Source organism: Eptesicus fuscus, chromosome 2, assembly GCF_027574615.1.
Source record: "Eptesicus fuscus isolate TK198812 chromosome 2, DD_ASM_mEF_20220401, whole genome shotgun sequence".
NCBI classification, from domain to species: domain Eukaryota; kingdom Metazoa; phylum Chordata; class Mammalia; order Chiroptera; family Vespertilionidae; genus Eptesicus; species Eptesicus fuscus.
This window is the reverse complement of record NC_072474.1, coordinates 41,183,546-41,205,262: the sequence shown is the minus strand read 5'-3', so window position 1 is coordinate 41,205,262 and position 21,717 is coordinate 41,183,546. Positions and strand designations below refer to the sequence as shown.

Here is a 21,717-nt window from a genome sequence, read left to right as displayed (position 1 = left end):
TGCGCCTCAATCACTTGCACAGATTGTGATCTTCACCCCCAGCTTACTGTACTAGACCAGGATAATCTTGGGAATCTGTATCTCTGGCTTGATCTAAAGGGATGCCCAGTAACAGATCCAAATTCTACTGTAGTCCTTTTTGTTTTATACACGAGGACAGCTATCCAGGTTGGGATGCTTGTGGTCATTAATGTTAGAAACAGCTTGTCCTGGAGCTCAGTTTCTTCTAATTCTCAGTCTGCCCTTCTCAGAACCAGAGCTTTCTGTCCCCTAGAAATTCTGTGTTGTTGTTTTTTTTCTCTCCTCTTTCAGCAGCCCTTTTACAGATCAGCTTATCCTAAGGTCCCTATGACTTAAGGATTTTGTGATTTTCGTGACAAAAAATGAAATACAGGTAATTCCTGTCTTCTATCTGACATGGGACCCTGGATGGAACCAATTTATACTGACATGTAGGATCAGGGAATTATGGGACCACTTGGCTGATGAACAGAATACCTAATTGGAAAGAGCTTATCATTGAAAAAGAATCCTATCTAATAATAGAGTAACATGTAAATTATCATCACTCCGCTACGCCCACGATTGGGCGGCGGGAGGCTGGGGGGCAGGACTCGGGGTGGCCTATCCGGCCATTGAGAGGCACGGATCCGCTGCCACTGAGGGGGGCTACCCTGCTGTTGAGAGGCGCAGGGGGCAGGACTCCCGCCCCCTGCGCCTCTCAACAGCAGGGTAGCCCCCCTCAGCGGCGGCGGACCATCAGAAGTGGGGGAGCTGGGTGCCTGTCTGCTCTGGCACCAGGCCTTTCAAAAGCCTCCACTGAGCCGGAGGCTTCTGAAAGGCCTGGTGCACCAGCGGACAGGCACCCAGCTCCACCGCGAAAAGCAAAAGCATGTAGGGGACCCTACACGTGCATGATTCAATCATGCACTGGGCGTCTAGTATTGAATAAAGAGTAGGAATTTACAAAATTACCTTGTATTTGCACAACTGTATGAATTGGTTTTTTAAGCAGAGAGATGGGATATATTTTCACTCTTTTAATCCCAGAACTATACTGTGAAAGCCATAATATAATTTTAGAAGTTAATTTGTGTAGACTTAACTGGTTTCTCAGTGGTTAGAGCATCAACCCTCAGACTGAAGGGTCTCCGGTTCAATTCCAGTCAAGAGCACGTACCTCGGTTGCAGACTCGATCCCCAGCCCCGCACATCGATGTTTCTCTTTGTGTGTCTCTCCCCTTTCCTCTCTCTAAAAAAAAAAGAAAAAGAAAAAGAAAAATCAATGGAAATAATATCCTCAGGTAGGATTAGCAAAAAAAGAGGAATATGTGTTAAGAAGTGTGTGTGTGTGTGTGTGTGTGTGTGTGTGTGTGTTTGCCCTGGCTGGTGTGCTCAGTGGTGAGAGCGTCGTCCTGTGCATTTGGTGCTCCAGTTTGATTCCAGGTCAGGGCACATACCCAGGTTGCAGGTTGGATCCCCAGTCGGGGCACATGGGTCAGGCAAGCAATGGATGTCTCTCTCCCTCCCTGCCTTCCCCCTTCCTCCACGCTCTCTCTCTCTGGAATCAATGGGAAAAATGTCCTTGGGTGAGGATTTTTTAAAAACTGTTTTTGTTTGCTTTCTTAAACTTTTAGATTGTTATTTCAAAACAAATAAAGAGGTTACTTTAAAATTAAATATTACAGAAGTTTCCAAACGTTGTGAGGTGATGTATCTCAATATTTTTTCCATAGTACCCCAAGTAACTTTAGTGGTAATAGTTCATAAGGTATTTGACAGATGGCACTGTGTTTCTAGTAAAAACTTAAAATTTTCCTTCTAACTCTTGAATTTGTTTAAATACAAGGTTTGGAAACCATGGAAATACTGATTTTAATTTTCTAGAAAGACAGGCGACTTAATTGTTTTGGAACTCTTAAATTATTGTCAGATTAAAATTAGAATCTTAGGTATTAAACATAGTTTTGTGTGAAATTCAACCTTTGAGTAATTGACAAAATGATTCCATTTTTAAGTTAGTTGATTATACTAGTTTCATTTTCAAGCATAGTAAAACTTCTTAAGCAATTTGTAAAGGATTGGAGATCCAAAAGCATAAACCTGAGTTAAGTGATTATAAAAAATAAGCCGTTACTTTTTTATACAGTTGATGAATTCATATTTGGAAACATGGAATAAAAAGACCTTTAAATGTTATCTCATTTGCCTCTTTATTTTAGAAAATCATGTTAGTATAATTTAGCACTAAATCTTCAGATTATTTTATTAAAATGTATCCCAAGTATGTATGTTTTGGATGCTATGTTTGGTTATTAACTCAGAGTAAAATTTTGGCTAATAGGCCATTAAAATTTTTTTAAGCTGTCACTGTAGTTCAGATTATCAAAGTTCAGAAGCTCTTTTTTAGCTTTAGGTGAAGTTGGTTGAGTGTGTGACTTTGGCATATAAAGGTACCCTTTTTTGACAGCAAGATGAATACTGGAACTGTAGATTAATTTAAAGTCATTTTCTTAAAATTTTTTTATTCTTTGTTTTAAAATTGTATTTTTTTTTCAATTACAGTTGGTATTCAGTGTTATATTAATTTCAGGTATACAGCATAGTGGTTAGACATTTATGTAATTTACGAAGTGATTGCCACCCGCCCCCCATACCCACCTCCGGCCCCAGAAGACTAGTATTCACCTGGCACCATACATTGTTATTACAATATTATTGACTGTATTCCCTATGCTGAACTTTACATCCTCATGACTGTTTTGTAACTATCAATTTGTGCTTCTTAATCCCTTTAAATTTTTCAAGCAGCCCCCAGACCCCCCTCCCATCGGGCAACAATCAGTTCTCTGTATCTAAGTATGTTTTATTTTTTCTGTTCTTTAGATTCCACATATAAGTGAAATCACATGGTATTTGTCTTTCTCTGTTTTACTTATTTTTCTTAGCATAATAACCTCTAGGTCCACCTATTGCCGGAAGCCAGTTCCAGCATGTCATAATTGCAAGAGTTTCATCAGAAGGTTGATGGAACTTGGGGACTCAACAAGGGCTGAGTCGCATATGTTATCACCTGTTGGGAATGGCTAAAGGCATTTCCCCAAACCTGAAAAGGATGATTGCTTGCTGCCAGACAGCTCAGGGCATCTCAGTCTACATGTTATTGCCTCCTGTTGGCCAAACACCTGAACACCCGAAAGCAATTTATCACAAACCTGACAATCTGACAATGGATTCTGTACCTAACTGCACCCTTTAATGTGTATATCTCCACCTTGCCTTAGGACAAATTGTGTTAATAAAAAGCAAGGGGTCCTGAGACAAGGAGAACTTAGTTCCTTTAGCTAAGTCTTTCTCTGACTCCCCAGTATGCCTTTCAAAATTATGTTTCATCTCTGGGCTCTTTATTAATTTACGCACAACGCTTCTCCAGATTGCTGAACCCTTCTAGATATCGGATCAAGACCACCAGTGTTAACCTAAGTTGTCACAAATGATAAGATTTCTTTCTTTTTTATGGCTTAATATTCTAGTGTATATATGCACCACATTTTCTTTATTCAATCGTCTGTTGATGGGCACTTAGATTGCTTCTATATCTTGGCTATTGTAAATAATGCTGCAGTGAATGTAGGGCTGCACATATCTTTTCAAATTAGTGTTTTGGATTTCTTCAAATAAATACCCAGAAGTGGAATTTGTGGGTCATAAGGTAGTTCTATTTTTAATTTTGGGAGCAAACTTTATACTGTTTACCATAGTGGCTGCACCAATTTGCAATTCCACCAACAATGCACAAGGGTTCCTTTTCTACGTACCTTCCCCAATATTTACTGTTTGTTGATGTATTGATGATAGCCATTCTGACAGGTGTGAGTTGATACCTTATTGTGGTTTTGATTTGCGTTCCTCTGATGATTAGTGACATTGAGCATCTTTTCATATGTCTATTGGCATCTCTCTGTCCTCTTTGGAGAAGTGTCTGTTCAGGTTTTCTGTCCATTTTCTTTTCTTTTTTCATTTTTTTTTTTTAATCCTCATGAGAGGATATTGTTTTTCCATCAATTTTTAGAGAGTGGAAGTGAGGGAATAGGGGGAGAGAGAGAAACTTTGATGTGGGAAGGACACATCAATTGTTTGCCTCCTGCACACACCCCAACGGGGGCTGAGGATTGAACCTGCAACTTAGGCTTGCAACCCAGGCATGTGCCTTTGACCAAGATTCGAACCCATGAGCAACACTGGCCAGGGCATCTTCTGTCCATTTTTTAAAATATATATTTTATTGATTTTTTTACAGAGAGGAAGGGAGAGGGATAGAGAGAAACATCAATCAGCTGCCTCCTGCACACCCCCTACTGGGGATGTGCCCGCAACCAAGGTACATGCCCCTTGATCGGGATCGAACCTAGGACCCTTCAGTCCCCAGGCCAACGCTCTATCCACTGAGCCAAACTGGTTTGGGCTTCTGTTCATTTTTTTTTTATTTTATTAATTTTTATTTGTCAGAAAGGCCACTTTATTGATGGAGATCAAATGAAAAGCCCTCCCTCACTCACGTCAGTGGCTTCACTGGGCATCTGAGACGGCGTGGGCCGGCCTGTGGCCAGCTCCACCTCAGGTGGCCGCGTAAAAACACGTCACAGCTCGTGAACATTCACAGAAACCCCAGAATCCGCCAAAGGCGGGCTGTGCGTTTTCTGTTCATTTTTTAATTGGATTGTTTATTTTTGGATGGTAAGTTGTATGATTTCCTTATAAATTTTGGATGTTAACTCTTACTGGATATATCATTGGCAAATATCTTCTCCCAATTGGTAGGTTGTCTTGGTGTTTTATTGATGATTTCCTTTGCTGTGCAAATACTCTTTTTAAAAAAATATATATATTTTATTGATTATTTTTACAGAGAGGAAGGGAGAGGGATAGAGTGTTAGAAACATCAATCAGAGAGAAACATCTATCAGCTGCCTCCTGCACACCCCCCACTGGGGATATGCCCACAACCAAGGTACATGCCCTTGACCGGAACCAAACCCGGGACCCTTGAGTCCGCAGGCCGACGCTCTATCCACTGAGCCAAACCAGTTAGGGCCAAATACTCTTTGTTGTAGTCCCATTTGTTTTATTTTTTTGTTTCCCTTGCCTAAAGAGATTTATCAGAAAAAAATATATTACTAAGATGCAGTGTCAGAGTTTACTGCCTATGTTTTCTTCAAGGAGTTCTGTGGTTTTGGGTCTTATATTTAAGTCTTTTAATCTATTTTTGAGATTTTTCTTGTATATGGTGTAAGAAAGTAGTCGTTTCTTTTTTGGATGTATCAGTCTAGTTTTGCCTCCTGCACACACCCCAACGGGGGCTGAGGATTGAACCTGCAACTTAGGCTGCAACCCAGGCATGTGCCTTTGACCAGGATTCGAACCCATGAGCAACACTGGCCAGGGCATCTTCTGTCCATTTTTTAAAATATGTCCATTTATTGAATAGATTATCTTTATTCCATTGTATATTCTTGACTTTTTTGTCATAGGTTAATTAAGCATATAGGGTTGGGTTTATTTCTGGACTCTTATTTTGCTCCATTGCCATTCTGATTACTATTACTATTACTATAGAGGTCTTTTGTGGTTCTATATAAATTTTAGAATTATTTGTTCTATTTCTGTGAAAAATACCATTGGTATTTTGATAGGGATTGCATTATATCTATAGATGGTTTTGGGTAGTATGGACATTTTAGTGATGTTAATTCTTTCTGTCCATGAGCATGGTATATGAAAAAGCACATCATTTTTAAAATCAGCAAGATAAATCTTGTTGCCAAGACCTAGAATTTTGTCAGAAAAATTATTCTTATTAAAATGATGTTTACTAAGTCTTGCTTAACAAGGATCACATATTACAGCATATTACAAAATAATACTGTGATTAATGTACAATTGTATAAAACAAGAACCATTAAAAGCCACTTATCTAATAAAGGTGGAATATGCAAATTGACTGTCACTTCACAACAAAGAAAGCGGTGTCCATAGCCACAAGATGGCGGTGCCCAGTCCCCTCGGCACCACCGGAGTCCCTCAATCCTTTAAGCCCTCGCCACTGGAGTGAAGGGCAAGCAGTGCCCCAGTCCCTTGCGGCGAGCACAGAGCAGGACACTGCTTGCCCCTCACCATGGCGCCAAGGGGCTAGCAGGCCCTCGTGTAGAGCAGACAGCAGGGCCCTGCTTACCCCTGGCTGTTGCAGCGACAGGCAAGCAGGCCCACGCAGAGAGCAGACATCAGGGCCTGCAGTGGCATCAAGCAGGCAGATCCACAGAGAGCAGACATCAGGGCCTGCAGTGGCATCGAGCAGGCAGGTTCTCAGCAGAGAACCATGGGGAGCGGGCCTAAGCCGTCAGTAGGACATCCCCTGAGGGCTCCTAGATTGGAGAGGGTGCAGGTTGCGCTGAGGGACACCCCCCTCCTCCTCCCGCCGCCCCGTGCATGAATTTCGTGCACCGGGCCTCTAGTATAAAAATAATAATAAACATTTACATATTCATTGTATAAAAATCTACAGCATATATTACACTAACATAATCACTGCTAAGGTAATATCATATGTATTATCTTAGGGTGCTGACATGCCTAAGGAAAAGCAAAATAAATACCTGTAGGAGACGATTATCTAGACAAAGAAATCCAAGTTAGAAATAAATTAGAAGCTACATTATTAGAGGTATAAATAGTACAGTAAAGAGATTATTTTCAGCTTTGGAAACTTGTGAAGTTGCAGAGTTGTAACATGGGAATAACAATTTTGCTCCTTACACTCTTCAGTTTTTCCAAAGCTACTCTTGAACCTTATCATCTTTCTTCAACTTTGTACCTCCCAATTGTAAATTTTTCTACATTTAAACTCCTTCTCTAAGCTCAGAATATGAGATGATTATCTATGTCAGGGGTCCTCAAACTTTTTAAACAGGGGGCCAGTTCACTGTCCCTCAGACTGTTGGAGGGCCGGACTATAGTTTAAAAAAAAAACACTATGAACAAATTCCTATGCACACTGCTAAGCAGGACAGGCAGCGGCGGCAAAAACACCCGGCGGGCTGGATAAATGTCCTCGGCGGGCTGCATGTGGCCCGCGGGCGGTAGTTTGAGGACCCCTGATCTATGTGAACACTTCCTTCAGATCTTGGCTTTTTGGTTATTTTATCTTGTGTGTCAGTTTTCTAGGATCTGCTGGGCTGTACCATTACAAAGGTGAGAGGAGTTGATGGAAGAAAAACTTAAAAGCTTGGTCCTGTGTGGTCCAGCAGCCATCAGTTTTAAGCAAGGTGGTGACACTGTCAGATTTGTATTTCAGAACTTTTCTTCTATGAGCAGTGTGATAGATAGACTGGAGTAGGAAGAACTTGGAGACAGGAGTAAAGCTAGGATGGGATTACTAAAATTAGTGAAGGATGATGAATTGGGCTGATACTCCTTTAAATATAAGGCAGATGACAGAGGTGATTTTAAGGATTTGTTGATATAGTTTATAAAGGAAATGCAAGAATAAAAGATGTCTTTTAAATTTTCTAGCATAAACAACTTGAATGGGTGGTGGTGTATTAGCTTAGAATTATTTAATCTCCCTAGATTCGAAAGAACATTATGTGAAGGAGCTATAAGAACTGACTAGGGAACTATCTTAATTACCCTTACCCCCCCACAAATTAATTTTTCTTAAATCACGAGTTGTCTCTAAACAGTCCATACATTAACAGTAGTATAGCAGTTCATTTTTCATAGTGCCAGTTTTATACACCTTTTTTTTCTGTCAAATTCTATTTTGAAAGGGCAATTTTTTTTGGCTGGCATGCATTTATGATCCTTGATGTTTGTAGAACTTTTCACCATTCACTTGGCAAGTATTTGGAAGCCAACTATATGATAGGCATTGTTTTAGTGCTGGCTGGGAGATAAAATAGTGAGTAAAACCACTTGATCCTTATGCTCATGAAGTTTGCAAATCTTTGTGGGGAAGCAAACATTCAAATAAATACAAATGAATGTAAATTGCTATTATTATTTATTGTGAAACAGATATTGTGGTGCTTAGCGAGTGTACTTAAGTACATCTGGCCTACTAGTCATGAAGCTTAAGGAAATTTCCCATGATATTTGATACTTGAGCAGCAGTTTGAAGGGTGAATTCTCCCTGTATAAAATAAATTACATGTAAAGATGTAAAGTAAATATTGAAATGCAAAGGCAACACTTTAAAATAAACTACCTCCGGAACCTTGGAGTGGGGAAGGATTCCTTAAGGACAACACAATGCTAGCCATAAAGAATAAGTGTGGTCAGTGTGACTAATTTCTAAGTAAGAACTATTTTTTTTCTGGTAGAATTTTACTTCATTAAAAAAATAACTTTTCCATTATGAAAATAATAAAGATAATGTAAACATGTTTTTGGAAAATACAGATTAGCAAATGCAAGAGAATAAAAATCATCTATTGTATCACTACCCTGAGAAAAGTTAACATTTTGATAGTTTTTAATAGTTCTGTTAATGTTATTTTTTACATAATTGTGATTTATACAAAATACATTTATATTTTCTGTACTTTTAAGTACTTTTAAAAATTAATAAATGAATTAATAATGGCAGAAAAGTTGAAAATTGGAGAAAAATTATGAAGAAAGAAAAAGTTTACCCAGAATTTACTTACCCAGAATTAAGCACAATTAATATTAAGGTTATGTTCTCATAGCCTTTTTTTTTTTTTTTTGTATTTATTGCCATTTTATTATTCAATTTTTTGCTCTTTTCTTTTTTTTTCCTTAAAGAAGATCCTTTAACATTTCATATAATACTCTGTTAGCTTTTTCTTGTCTGGTAAGCTCTTTATCTGTCCTTCGATTCTAAATGATAGCTTTGCTGGGTAGAATAATCTTGGTTGTAGTCTTTGAATATTTCTTGCCACTCCTTTCTAGCCTGCAAAGTTTCTGTTGCGAAATCAGCTGATAGTCTTAATTGGAGCTCCCTTGTAGGTAATTAATTGTTTTTCTCTTGCTGCTTTTAAGATTCTCTCTTCATCTTTAACCTTTGGCATTTTAATTGTGATGTGCCTTGATGTGGACCTCTTTGGTTTCATTCTATTTGGTACTCTCTGCCCTTCCTGGAATTGTATTTCTATTTGCTTCACAAAATTAGGGAAGTCTTTTTGTCATTATAATTTCTTTTAAAGAACCATGTTTTCGTATACACACACACACACACACACACACACACACACACACACACACACACTGAGTGGTCAGATTATTATGATCTCTGAATGCTTAATAATCTGGCCACTCAGTGTATATTTATATAAGAGGCCCAGTGCATGAATTCATGCATGGGTGAGGTCTGGCCTGCCTGCTGGTCGAACTCCTGCTCGAGGGGACAATTTGCAATGGCATCACCCCCTTGTGGGGGTGGTTGGGTTTAGTTGTAATTTTGATGTGGTTTTGGGAGGAGACAAGTACTAAATTTGCCTACACTGCTGCCTTGACCAGAACTCAAGAACTTTTCTTCACTAAAAGACAATATAGCCCTAGCCAGTTTGGCTGAGTGGATAGAGCATCAGCCTGCGGACCAAAGGATCCCAGGTTCGATTCCAGTCAAGGGCATATACCTTGCTTGCAGGCTCCTCACTGGCCCTGGCCTTGGTCGGGGCATGTGCAGGAGGCAACCAATTATCTCGCACATCAATGTTTCTCTCTGTCTCTCTTTCTCTCTTACACTCTCTCTAAAAGATCAATGGAAAAATATCTTTGGGTGAGGATTAACAAACAAGCAAAAGACAATATAAAGAAAACAAAAAGATATAAAGCATTAGCTGAGAGGGAAAAAATTATAGTATTTATCCAGAATACACAAATAACCTATACAAATTAATAAAGTCCAACAACCCAAGAAAAAAAGCATGAACAAGTATTTGACAGAAAATTAAATGAGACATACTCATCCTCATTAATAATTAGGGAAAGCAAATTAAAACTAGAATGGGCTGTCTTTTTTAAAATTGTATTTATCCTCACCTGAGGATATGTTTATATTGATCTTTTAGAGAGAGAGGAAGGCAGAGAGAGAAAGAAACATCTATCGGTTGCCTCCCTTACATGCCTTAACGGGATTGAACCCACAACCTAGGTATGTGCCCTGACTGGGAATTCAACCCACAACCTTTTGATGTACGGGATGACATTCCAACAAACTGAGTTATCCAGCCAGAGCCAAGAAAAACTTCTAAACATGGTCATCAAAGCCCTGAGTGAGCTTAAGTCCCTAGCCTCATCCTACAGTGGTTCTCTGGCTTCTTGGGCCTTCTTTCAATCCCTTGAACTTGCCTGGCTCCTTCCTATTAAAGGGTAGTCTAATTAAACTCTCTCTTTGTTACAAACTTTTTCTTTAATAAAATAAAAGTTTATATGATACGTATATGTGTGAACATATTTATGTGTACATACATAAAAACATAATAAATGAAATACTCATTAACTCACACATACAAATATTTCTAAACCAAGCATGTCAAATTTGCAGCCCACGGGCCGCATGCGGCCCCACAATGAATATTTTTGCGGCCTAGCCAATATAACAGTATGTAAGAAATGTTTTAATAAAAATTTTATAACTTAAATTTTACAATATCCTGTTATACATAATTATTAATAACGAACTACAATGCTCACTAATGACTGATTACTGTAATCGTGTTGTATTCATTTCCCTTAAGTGCCTTACGTGCAGTCGCACCATTTCTCTCCACTAATATCAGCAGCAAATATTTTAGCAGCCGATTGCCACGTCATTAGTCTTGCACTGATTTGTTTGGTGTGCGCAACAGAAAATATTTTGCTTTCAGAGAACAAGAAAAATAGGTTTATTTACATTACACTTATTAATTTGTGCAGTTATTCAGTGTCTGGTAAGTTAATGTTCAAGAAAATATTAATTTTTATTAAAATGTTCTATTATTTTATGTTAATGATTACTTGTTTATTTCAGTCCTTTGTATTCAGCATGTCTCTATCGAAATAAACCTACGTTTCTATGAAAATTGAAGCTTTTGTTTTTTGCGGCCCACATAAACTTAAACCTTGTTTATTTGGCTCATGTTAGCCTTTGAGTTTGACATGCTTGCTCTAAACATTATTTTTGCTTGTTTTTGTTTTAACTATAAAAATAGTACACTGCATGTCATTCTTCAGTGACTTCCTATGTTACATTTCTGGAGTTCATTCTTTCATCATTTTCACTGCTGTTCAGGAGTCCATTGGAAGGACATACTTTACTTATGCCTTCCACTATAAATGGACTTTTGGGTTTCCAATTTTTTGTTTTCACAGACAGCGCTGCTATGAATGAATATTCATGAACATGTCCCTGGTGCAGATGTGCTGCAAGTTTCTCTAGGGCAGAGCTTCCCACAGTGTGTACCATGGCTTGAACGGATGTAGATGTGAAGGAAGGAAGGGCTGAGCAATCTTAGCTCTGCAGCAGCCCATAGGAAAAGAGCTCTTTGTCCTGCCTAGAGAGCAGAGTAGTCCCTTTAGTCCCGTCTGCCAAACAAATGTCATCATTTGCTAGAAGTGTTACGTATCTAAATCAGGTAGAGGTACTCCTAAGTCTTCCTATTCAAAGTGTAGTCTACTGGCCAGAAACACCTCAAACTTGATAAAAATGTAGCATCTTAGGCCAGGCTGTACTAGACCTGGTGAATCAGAACCTACATTTTAATAAGAGCCCAGGTGACTCATACACAAAGTTTGAATAATATTCCTCCATGTGTGCATGTGGGTGTGTGTCTGTTGGTGTGTGTCCATGTGTATACCACATTTTGTTTATTCATCTACTGTATGTTTACACATATACCCACATAGTGTGCATGTATATAAATGTATAGTATATATAATCACATTTTCTTTGTCTGATTATCCATCAGGAGACACTTAGGTTGATATGTTATCTCTTGGTTGGCTGAAGAGTATCCCTAGGTCAGGATATTTGAGCTGTCAACAAAGGCCCACTGTGAATCACATGAACTTTATTCTAGAAGTCAAACCTAGTGTTATCATCAGGCCCTTAGTTAGAAATGAGGCATCTGATTAGAAACAGCAAATGAGAAGTGTTTACACTACACTGATACAGTTTACAATACAAAAAGATCTGAGCTGGTACTAGGAACATTTGTGGAGTTCATGAGCCACATTGCTTACTGTAGAAGCAAATACTTCCTTTCATCTTCCTGAGATACTGTTGCATAGTACAGTAATTAATAATAGTGATCATTTATTCGTAAAGAAAAACTGTTTTGGATTTACTTTTTTTAAGAAGGTAAATGAATTAGGAAATTTTTTATTAAAGTTTATTAAAACATTTGGTGATGACGTTTTCAGGTTTTTTTTTAAATTTCTTTGAACTACCTTATTTTCTAGATATAGATATACAAGATAAATGTGATACTACTGAAGTTTCTATAAGAACTTCAAATAAAGTACTTTTTTTAGTATTTTAATATATTCAAGTTTATTGTTGTGGATGAAATAGAGTCTTCTCTTCAGTTGCAGATTCTTTGTCCTGTCCTGTCACACAAAATGTTCAGCCTCCCAAGTCCAGCCCAATGGTATCCACTGCTGTGTCAGGAGCCTCGTCAGCAAGATTACCTCCTACTGCAAATCACCTCGTTGAACCTGTGGCCTCAGTTACACAGCCATCGGAGCTGTTACAACAGAAAGGTATTGGAGACATTCATTATACTATATATGTAGCACACATATACATACATACATACTGATTAAAATAGGTAGTCAAACTGGATAACCACAATTTTTTGAAAATATGAAAAAATGTAATTTATAATCTCAGTTCCAACACAACTATTTTCTTTTTCATATATTAACGTTTAGTCTCTATAGATTTATATTTTGTATAATTGCAATCATAGTTTAAAGACTATTTTGTATTTTGCTTTTACATTTACTAAGTTATTCACAGTTCTTCATTTATGTACGTAGTCTTTATAGCCATTTCCTGGCTAATAATTCATTGTGTCAGTGTATTATAATTTACTAATCCATCCCTCTATTGTGGAAAATTTATTTCCTACTTTTTAAAGGTTATTATAGTTTCTTTTATAATAAAGTGCTCAATATTTCCTTATTTAGTGTATTTCCATATCCTATATGATGATTTCTGTGCTTTGTCATTACTGTTAATGGAAAGTAGCTTTTGACCTAATTTTGAGAATGAGGGGGTAAAAATGAAATTGTACCCCACATTCACAGCATTGACAAGCAATATAGTTTGTTTGTTTGCTTGTTTAATATTCTCCATGTGTTAAGTAAGTGACAGGCAACTAAATTATATTATTTTGACCCTCTTTTCCCACATTGTCTTTTCTTTTGGCAGTATTCATGATTATTTCCTGTCTGACTAAAATTCCAAATCTACTTTTGGTTCAGGTTAACATACTGTATTTTTCATTTGATAAGAGTTAACTGAACTATTTTTTGAAATCCACAATTTACATATATTTCCAGAGCAACCATTGGTAGTATTTTAGGGACTATACTCACTATGTAATGATAACTCCTGATTTTGAATATGAACAATTCTCTCTCTTATGTTTTGAAACTTAGAAAAAGTATCATAAATCCTTAGGCTGATTTCACTGTCTGTACTAGTATATGTTGAGTATTTATGTAGTCTACAGAAGCCTTTCGATCATTTAATCAGATTATCTACACTAATAAAAGAGAAAGATGCAAATTGACCATACCTTCGCAGCACCCACCAGCCAATCAGGAGTGAGTATGCAAATTAGCCCAACAAAGATGGCCGAGGGGGTGGGGCAGGACACTTTCAGGCCCTCTGGGCAGCGTGGGAAAGCGGGGCCTGAGCAGAAAGGTGGCTCCAGGGCTGGAGCGGAAAGGCGGTGCCGGCAGCCAGGGAAAGGAAGGCCCATTCTTGCACAAATCTTCCTGCATCGGGCTTCTAGTATATTATAAATTTTGTTATTTGGTTTTATAGGAAAACCAATTCCAGCACCAATGAGTGTCCATTGATTCCCAACCAGCCAGTGGGTATATTGGGAATAGAATCTAGTTGTGTGTCTTTTTAATCCTCACCTGAGGATTCCCCCCCCCCCCCCCCCCCCCGTTGATTTTCAGATAGAGTGAAAGGGAGGGAAGAAGTGGGGGAAGAAAGAGAGAGAGAAACATCGACATAAGAGAGAGACATCAATTGTTTGCCTCCATCGAACAACCGAGGTACATGCCCTTTCCCTGGAGTCGAACTTGAAACCCTTTCATCTTTGGGCCAGTGCTCTAACCCCTAAGCAATCGGCCAGAGCAGAATCTAGTTTTTATAAGTGTTTGCCTTATAAGTGTTTCACTTATAAGTGAAAGGCTGATAGGAAAGTTTTGCTTGTCATGAGTAAGGGTAGGTTGAAGCCCTAACTGAACGAATGGTATCTTTTTGTGTCTTTCATCTGCATTGATGATTCATTTCATTTTTTGTTGTTATTAATCCTCACCTGAGAATATTTTTTCCATTTATTTATTTTTTATTTATTTATTTATTTATTTATTTTTAGAGAGAGTGGAAGGGAGAGAGACAGAGAAACATCAATGTGAGAGACACACATTGATTGGTTGCCTCTAACATGTGCCCCGACTAGGGATGGAGGTTGAGCCTCCAACCCAGGTATGTGCCCTTGACCAGAATCGAACAGGGACCCTTCAGTCCTTGGGTCAACACTCTATCCACTGAACCAAGCAGACTAGGGCATCCCCTGCTATTTTTTTCCCTTTTATAATTTCTTTTTGACCATTTTACTTTTTAAATACATGGTATTATCTTACTGTATCATATACCACTTTTTCCCAAAATAATCTTAATTACTTTTCTTACTAAGTAGATTTGAAAAGAGAATGAGCTTATTGAGCACTTATTAATGTGCCAGATATGAGAAAAGTGAGATTCACAAAATAATTACATAACCTGTCCAAATTATAAATTAGTAAGTAGCAGAGTAAAAGATTTTTAACTCAGACCTTCTGTCCTTGTGCTCTTTCTATAAAATGAGGCTGAATTTGTTGTTGTTGTTGGCATTTAAACTCTTGATTTACCTAAGAAACGCTCCTTGTTAGAATAAGTAACAGGAAAAGATAATACTGGAGATACTGGAATTGTAGCTTTTAATATGAAATACAGGTAATTCCTGTCTTATATCTGAGATGGGACCCTGGATGGAACAAACACTCAACCAAAAACACTTAACCGGAAAAGCAAAAGAAAAAATAATCCAAAAATTTGAAGATAATGTAAGGAGCCTCTGGGACAACTTCAAGTGTACCAACATCAGAATTATGGGGGTGCCAGAAGAAGAGAGAGAGCAAGATACTGAAAACCTACTTGAAGAAATAATGACTGAAAACTTCCCCCACTTGGTGAAAGAAATAGACTTACAAGTCCAGGAAGCGCACAGAACCCCAAACAAAAGGAATCCAAAGAGGACCACACCAAGACACATCATAATTAAAATGCCAAGGGCAGAAGACAAAGAGAGAATATTAAAAGCAGCAAGAGAAAAACAGTTAATTACCTACAAGGGAGCACCCATACGATTGTCAGCTGATTTCTCAACAGAAACTGCAGGCCAGACAGGAGTGGCAAGAAATATTCAAAGTGATGAATAGCAAGAACCTACAACCAAGATTACTATACCCAGCAAAGCTATCATTCAGAATGGAAGGTCAGATAAAGAGCTTCACAGACAAGAAAAAGCTAATGGAGTTCATCACCACCAAACCAGTATTAGATGAAATGCTGAAAAGGTACTCTTTAAGAGGAAGAAGAAGAAAAAGGTAAAGATAAAAATTATGAACAACAAATACTTATCTATCAACAAGTGAATTAAAAATCTGAGGAACAGAATAAACTTGTGAATAGAATAGAATCAGGGGCATAGAAAGGGAGTGGACTGACAATTCTCTGGGGGAAAGGGGTGTAGGGGGTGCTGGAAGAGACTGGACAAAAATCGTACACCTATGGATGAGGACAGTGTGGGGGAGGTAAGGGCAGAGGGTGGGGTGAGAACAGGGTGGAGAGGAGCTATGGGGGGGGGGAAGAGGAACAATTGTAATAATCTTAACAATAAAGATTTATTAAATTTAAAAAAATGAATTAATATTACGAAGGATACTACTCAGGTTGATGGAAAGTTCTTTTTTCTAATGACTTATCCCAGAGATAAGTATTAAGAATAGCTGAAAATAATTGTTTTTTATTAAATTTACACACAAAAAACTTGTTTTTAAATAACTTCTATTTACATAATATTTAGTATATTTCAGGCACCATTCTAAGATTTGAAATATGTATATTAATTTAGTTCATCCTCAAAATAACTATTTGAGGTAGTTATTACCCCACTTACAGATCATGTAAATGAAGAGCAGAAAGATTAGTAACTTGCCCAAGGACACACAACTTGTAAGTAGTGGTAGCACCTAGAATTGAACTCAGAATCCCAATCTTTATCTATAATATCCTGCTGTTTATATAGTCAGTATTTCTTACTGTTTTGCTTTGTTCTCATGGGATTCTTTCAAAAGTAATGGGTTGTTTGATAGTAATAATTGGGGACCCCATCCATTCAGAATTATTTTTTTTATTTTTATTTTTTGATGAATACATTTCCTTTATCAAGGGAGATAACCCCTTCCCCCCCCCAAAAAAAAAAAAAACCCACAAAAAACAACAACAACAAAACCCAAACATGTAAAAACCCAGGGTTCTAGAAATACAAACTCAATTCATTCAAATTCAATCTCGTCCAGACACTGGTCACAAACCCTAGTGAGGTGCCTGTAAGCACCAAGTCGGAGAGGGGCAAAGAGTGAGGCCAAGAGAAAGAGTGGGAAAGGGGCCTTCATAGCCCCCTAGTGATCACTCTCACAGTGACAGTGAAAGACCTACCAGGCCCTGTCCTTTTGACCCCCACCCCACCCCTGGCCAGGGCTTTGAAGGCCAGTCCCAAATGGTTCTACCCTCTCTTGCTCCATCCTCACTTGTCCAGGCTTCTAGCCTCGCTCTTCTCCTCCTCCTCCTCCACATTCTTCTCTGTGATTAGTAGCAGGTCAGGGTACTGTAAGCCATGGTGACGCTGGGCCAGGGGAGGCGGGGTGAAGAGAGGAGAAGAAGAGCTGTCCAAGGACCACTGTCTTCATGGGATCCCAAATTGTACAACCAGCTCCTCGCTTGCATCCGCACGGATCTGAGAAAGTGCACTGTAGGCATAAGCAGCTATCCTGGAGACCTGCTGCAGGTCGGAGAAGGGGAGGGGTCGCTGGCCAGCACTTGGTGGGGCTGACTGGTGAGAGATGGCAGTGGCGGCAGCTTCTTCCAATGGGTCAGGCCGGTGCTGTACTGCCTTGCCTGTCCATGTACTAATGCTGCTCCCTGCCCTGGGAGTCTGCAGCAGACACATCAATGATGTTACTGGCTGTCTTGGCAAGTATGGAGGAGAGCAGGGCCTGCTCATCTGTGCGAGCGGAAGGCAGGCTGTGGTAATTGGGCTCGGCTCCATTGAGGGCTTTGGTGGGGCGGCTGCTAGGGTCCAGCAGCAGCTTCCGCTCCTCTCGGTCCGAGTCCTTGTTCTCGCTGCTGTAGCAGCACCCCATGGCCGGGGTCGGGCCGGGCGCTCAGGCCGTGAGGAGGGACAGCGTCCATAAGGAGCCCTTCCGGTCACGTGACCCGTGGCAGCAATCCAGAATTATTAAATGCATTCATTTTTCAATATTTCTGAATTAAGAATATTCCAGTGGCTGAAACCGGTTTGGCTCAGTGGATAGAGCGTCGGTCTGCGGACTGAAGGGTCCCAGGTTCGATTCCGGTCAAGGGCATGTACATTGGTTGCGGGCACATCCCGGGTAGGGGGTGTGCAGGAGGCAGCTGGTCGATGTTTCTCTCTCTTTGATGTTTCTAGCTCTCTGTCCCTCTCCCTTCCTCTCTGTACAAAAAATCAATAAAATATATTTTTTAAAAAAGAAAAGAATATTCCAGTGAAAACCAACCCTATTTGTAAGGTTTCATCTTTAATTAACTGAAACATGTATGGCAAGGTAAAAGAAAGTCCATAGGTTTAGGGTGCTTTGACTAATAATTTAAGGAAGGGGGTATGTTTTCCCTTTAGCGCCTGAGATTTTTATATCTCAGGGAAATGCATTATAGTAAGATTTAGGATAAATTCAGAATAAGTGTTTCCTTTGTAAAGGGAGAGAAAGGCTGTTGTTAACACAGGCACTTTCTTAGGTGAGTAAGTTTTAGGAAAGAGAGGACTATGGTAATTGATTCCCTGAAAACCTTGGAAAGTTATATAGTATGAGTACGTCGTTTGAAGACCAGTTTAGGAAAGATAACAGTTGCTCCAAAGTCTGAACTTTTGAATTTACAAAAGCTAACCTCACCAGGGATTTGTTCTCTTAAGACTAGTTTTATTTATTTCCAATGTAGCTGTTCCTAGGGAACAGTGAAGAAGCCTTTTATTAAGCATCCCCAAGGATATGGTCTCCTGGAGAGTTTTGCCTGACGGTACTTTAATGATGGGTAGTTTAAACCAAATGTCCTTTTTAAGATATTGGAGCCCTGTTAATTACAGAACTCTTCATAATGTCAGATTCTTGCAGACTTCTTGCTTCTTGGTTTAATAGTCATACCTTGGAAGTTCTAATTTAGACAGAATAAGTTAGGATATAGCATTCCCTCCCCATTTGATGGTGTTGGGCATGGTGGGATGGAAGATACTCCTTGTACATTTTTGCAGTGGGTTTTGGGGTGAGCTCTGCATACTCATTTAGTGCAGTTTGTATGTACTGGATGGATCTAATCTAGAGAAGGGCACTTAATACGGATTGGCTGATATTCTGGAGCTCTTTACATTCCTCTGTGGATTAAATAAAATGTCATATTCTTGTGCCATTACCATCACCAAGCTTTTTAAACAAAGTATACTTGAACAAGGAAAGGAAGGCTCAATTCTGAGCATTTTAGTCACATTTGGGGAAGGGCTTAAATCTTAATACTTTCATCTCCAACACTTCTTATAAAGCATTGAATCTTTTTGCAGGAAATTAATGTTTTGAGTATGCTGGCTGACATTCTGTTAATATAGTATAGTTGACAACTATAATATAATCTAACATGATATTATGATGAGTAATAATATTAGTCTTTCTTATTCGTAAATTTGTTCCAGTGCAGTGTCATTGTTTTATAATTTTTAATTATTTGATAGACATTTTATTTGCTTCCAATTAAGTATTGGATATTTTTCTGATAATAAATAAATCTATTTTTATTGATTAAATCTGAAGAGAGAAGGAAATATTTATCTTATAATGTTATGGTGTCCCTGTACTTTTGATTCCTTTGATTAGTTACAGAGTCAACAACCTACATATTCATTCAATCATGAAAATAATGGATTCTCCTCTGATTTTTTTTTCCTGATTATTATTTATTAATTATTGTGTTATTTTAGACCTATTTTGCCTCATCCTGTATGTGTACTTTCTAAAGTGCAGTGCTAATTACATTTAGCACATCTTTTTTTTTTTTTATGATTGGCTTTGGTGTGCTTTTGTACTTTTATTTAAATGCTTTTGTCGTATAGTCAGAAAGTTTGGAGCATTTTAAGAGGTATTCAAAACTTCCACCTTCCGCAACTCCACTGTCCTCTTTCAAGCTTCCTCTTACATCCCACTGCCATGGATAGGCATAGGACTTCTTAGCCTGCAGTGAACTGCCAATAGAAAGCAAAGCAGGCTCATCTCCAGTTGCTAGTTCAAACCTCTAGTTGGACTGGAATTTAGTATTTCCTTTAAAAGGCCATCTCTTCCATTTTCTGTCTGTGCAAGGCTCTGTATATTCAGTGATAAACAAAACAGGTATAGTTCCCATCCTTACTAACATTGAGTGAAGCTAGGGGAGGTGGGGTTTCTGTTCTGTCATTAATTATTTCCACTTCTGAAACATGCGGTAAGTTTATAGCAGGATGTCTGGATGGTCGGGCTTTCCACTGGAAGAGGGACATTTTAAAGCCAGCCTTTTGGACTGCTAGTCGAAAGCTACCACCTCGCCCTGTAGCCACTGCTCCTGGCACATCCTGCATGACACCTGGCTCCCAACACTCGGAAGTACTTCATTTTAAGGAAGTCCTTAAATTGAAGAATTTCTTTCTATAAAACTTTTTTACTGTAAATGTATATTAACTTGTAAACTTCCTAGTATATCTAACCTAAGGTCTAATATTAGTCAAATTTTCATCTTAGCTAGGCTTTTATTAGAGGAATATGCCCCTCTGAATTTGGTCTTTTAAGGTATCAAGCTTATTTCTTATATTTTCTGAAATTACTTAAATTGATTTTAATTTCTCAGATGAATTTATCATAACTGCCATTTTACCTATATTTAGAAGATGTTTCAGCAAAGCTAGCTGATTTTTTTCATGACTTTTTTAGTCAGGGTGAGGAGATCACACATGTACAGTTTAACCTTTATTCTCTTCTCAGCTCAGATGTTACTCTTGAATAGTTTTTTTCTTACTATAGACATAGTTATGTTTATCCATGCTAATTTAAAAGGTCACCTGAAAGAAACAATGGAGAGAGCATCAGGGAGCTGCCATGGGATTTGGATGAGGCCAGGCTACATTGTGTTTCCAGTATTGTGAAATGCTCTTGAAAATTCACACAGTTTCTAGGTTTTTCTTTTTTCAAGCTGAGCTGTAAGATTTTCCTTACAGGGGGCTTGTTCTTACTTATAAAGTGTTTTCATTTTTAATTAAGATTATTTTCCCTCTTAAAATTTCTGTGGATGTTAGTGTTTTAAGTCTTGATTTTGCCACATTAATTAAATAATAAATATACCCAATCAAAATTTTAAAGGCAAGTATTATACAGTTACCAGCTGTTGTGCCTTTTCTACAGACTCTGCCTTCTCTTGACCTACTTCATTGATCTACTTGAGACTCACGTGCAGGCAATAGACTGAAGCTGAGATGATTGGCCATCTCAGAAAATACACTATTCTGTAATTGCCACACTTGCAGGGCCACAATTAATTACCACCACCCCCACCCCCCCCCATACACATACACACCCTTTTTTTGAACATCTGCTGATAGCACAGAACTATGTTAAATACAGTTCTTTTCTTTAACTGTCATTCTTTTTCCGTTATGAGAACTGAGTTACCATCAAGGTGGCATTAACAGAAGGAAGGTATCAAGTATCTGTGTGTGTGTTATATGCTTTATAAATTCATTTCAGTAGAATGATCACTGCTCACCAAGAATGCACAGTCCCAAAGGAAGTATACTACAAGGGCCCTAAACTTAAAGAAGGTAAACATGCATAGAACTCAGTACGATTTTCAGAGATTATCATTGCCATTTCCTAATATTGTTAGTGTAATACATGGTACTTTTTTCCACACTTAAATCAGCTACTTCATATTAAAGCTGCTTTTACTAAACTGCTCTTAGAGATTTTTCTAACAGTTTCAGTTTTGATAATAAATTTGCTAATATTAATAAGCATGCTGGGTTGTTCTTCGGAATGTCAGAGTTCTTTCTCACTTTTAATGCAATGTCAAATTTTATTTCTCATCTTTCCTGTTGGTTTGAC

The 21,717-nt window shown here is 38.4% G+C and overlaps 1 protein-coding gene and 1 pseudogene across 4 annotated transcripts in view; one reads left to right on the top strand and one right to left on the bottom strand.

Annotated features, from left to right (window-relative positions):
• The window catches only part of SEC24B (SEC24 homolog B, COPII coat complex component), a 94,687-nt gene that overhangs the window by 25,319 nt on the left and 47,651 nt on the right, over positions 1-21,717 (top strand). For all 4 annotated transcript variants that reach the window (XM_054726691.1, XM_054726690.1, XM_054726693.1 and 1 more), the window contains exon 3: positions 12,589-12,762. In XM_054726691.1, the coding sequence (XP_054582666.1) occupies positions 12,589-12,762 (174 nt within the window). The remainder of the gene's footprint in view (positions 1-12,588; positions 12,763-21,717) is intronic.
• LOC103295146 (ragulator complex protein LAMTOR1-like) lies at positions 17,204-17,734 on the bottom strand (annotated as a pseudogene).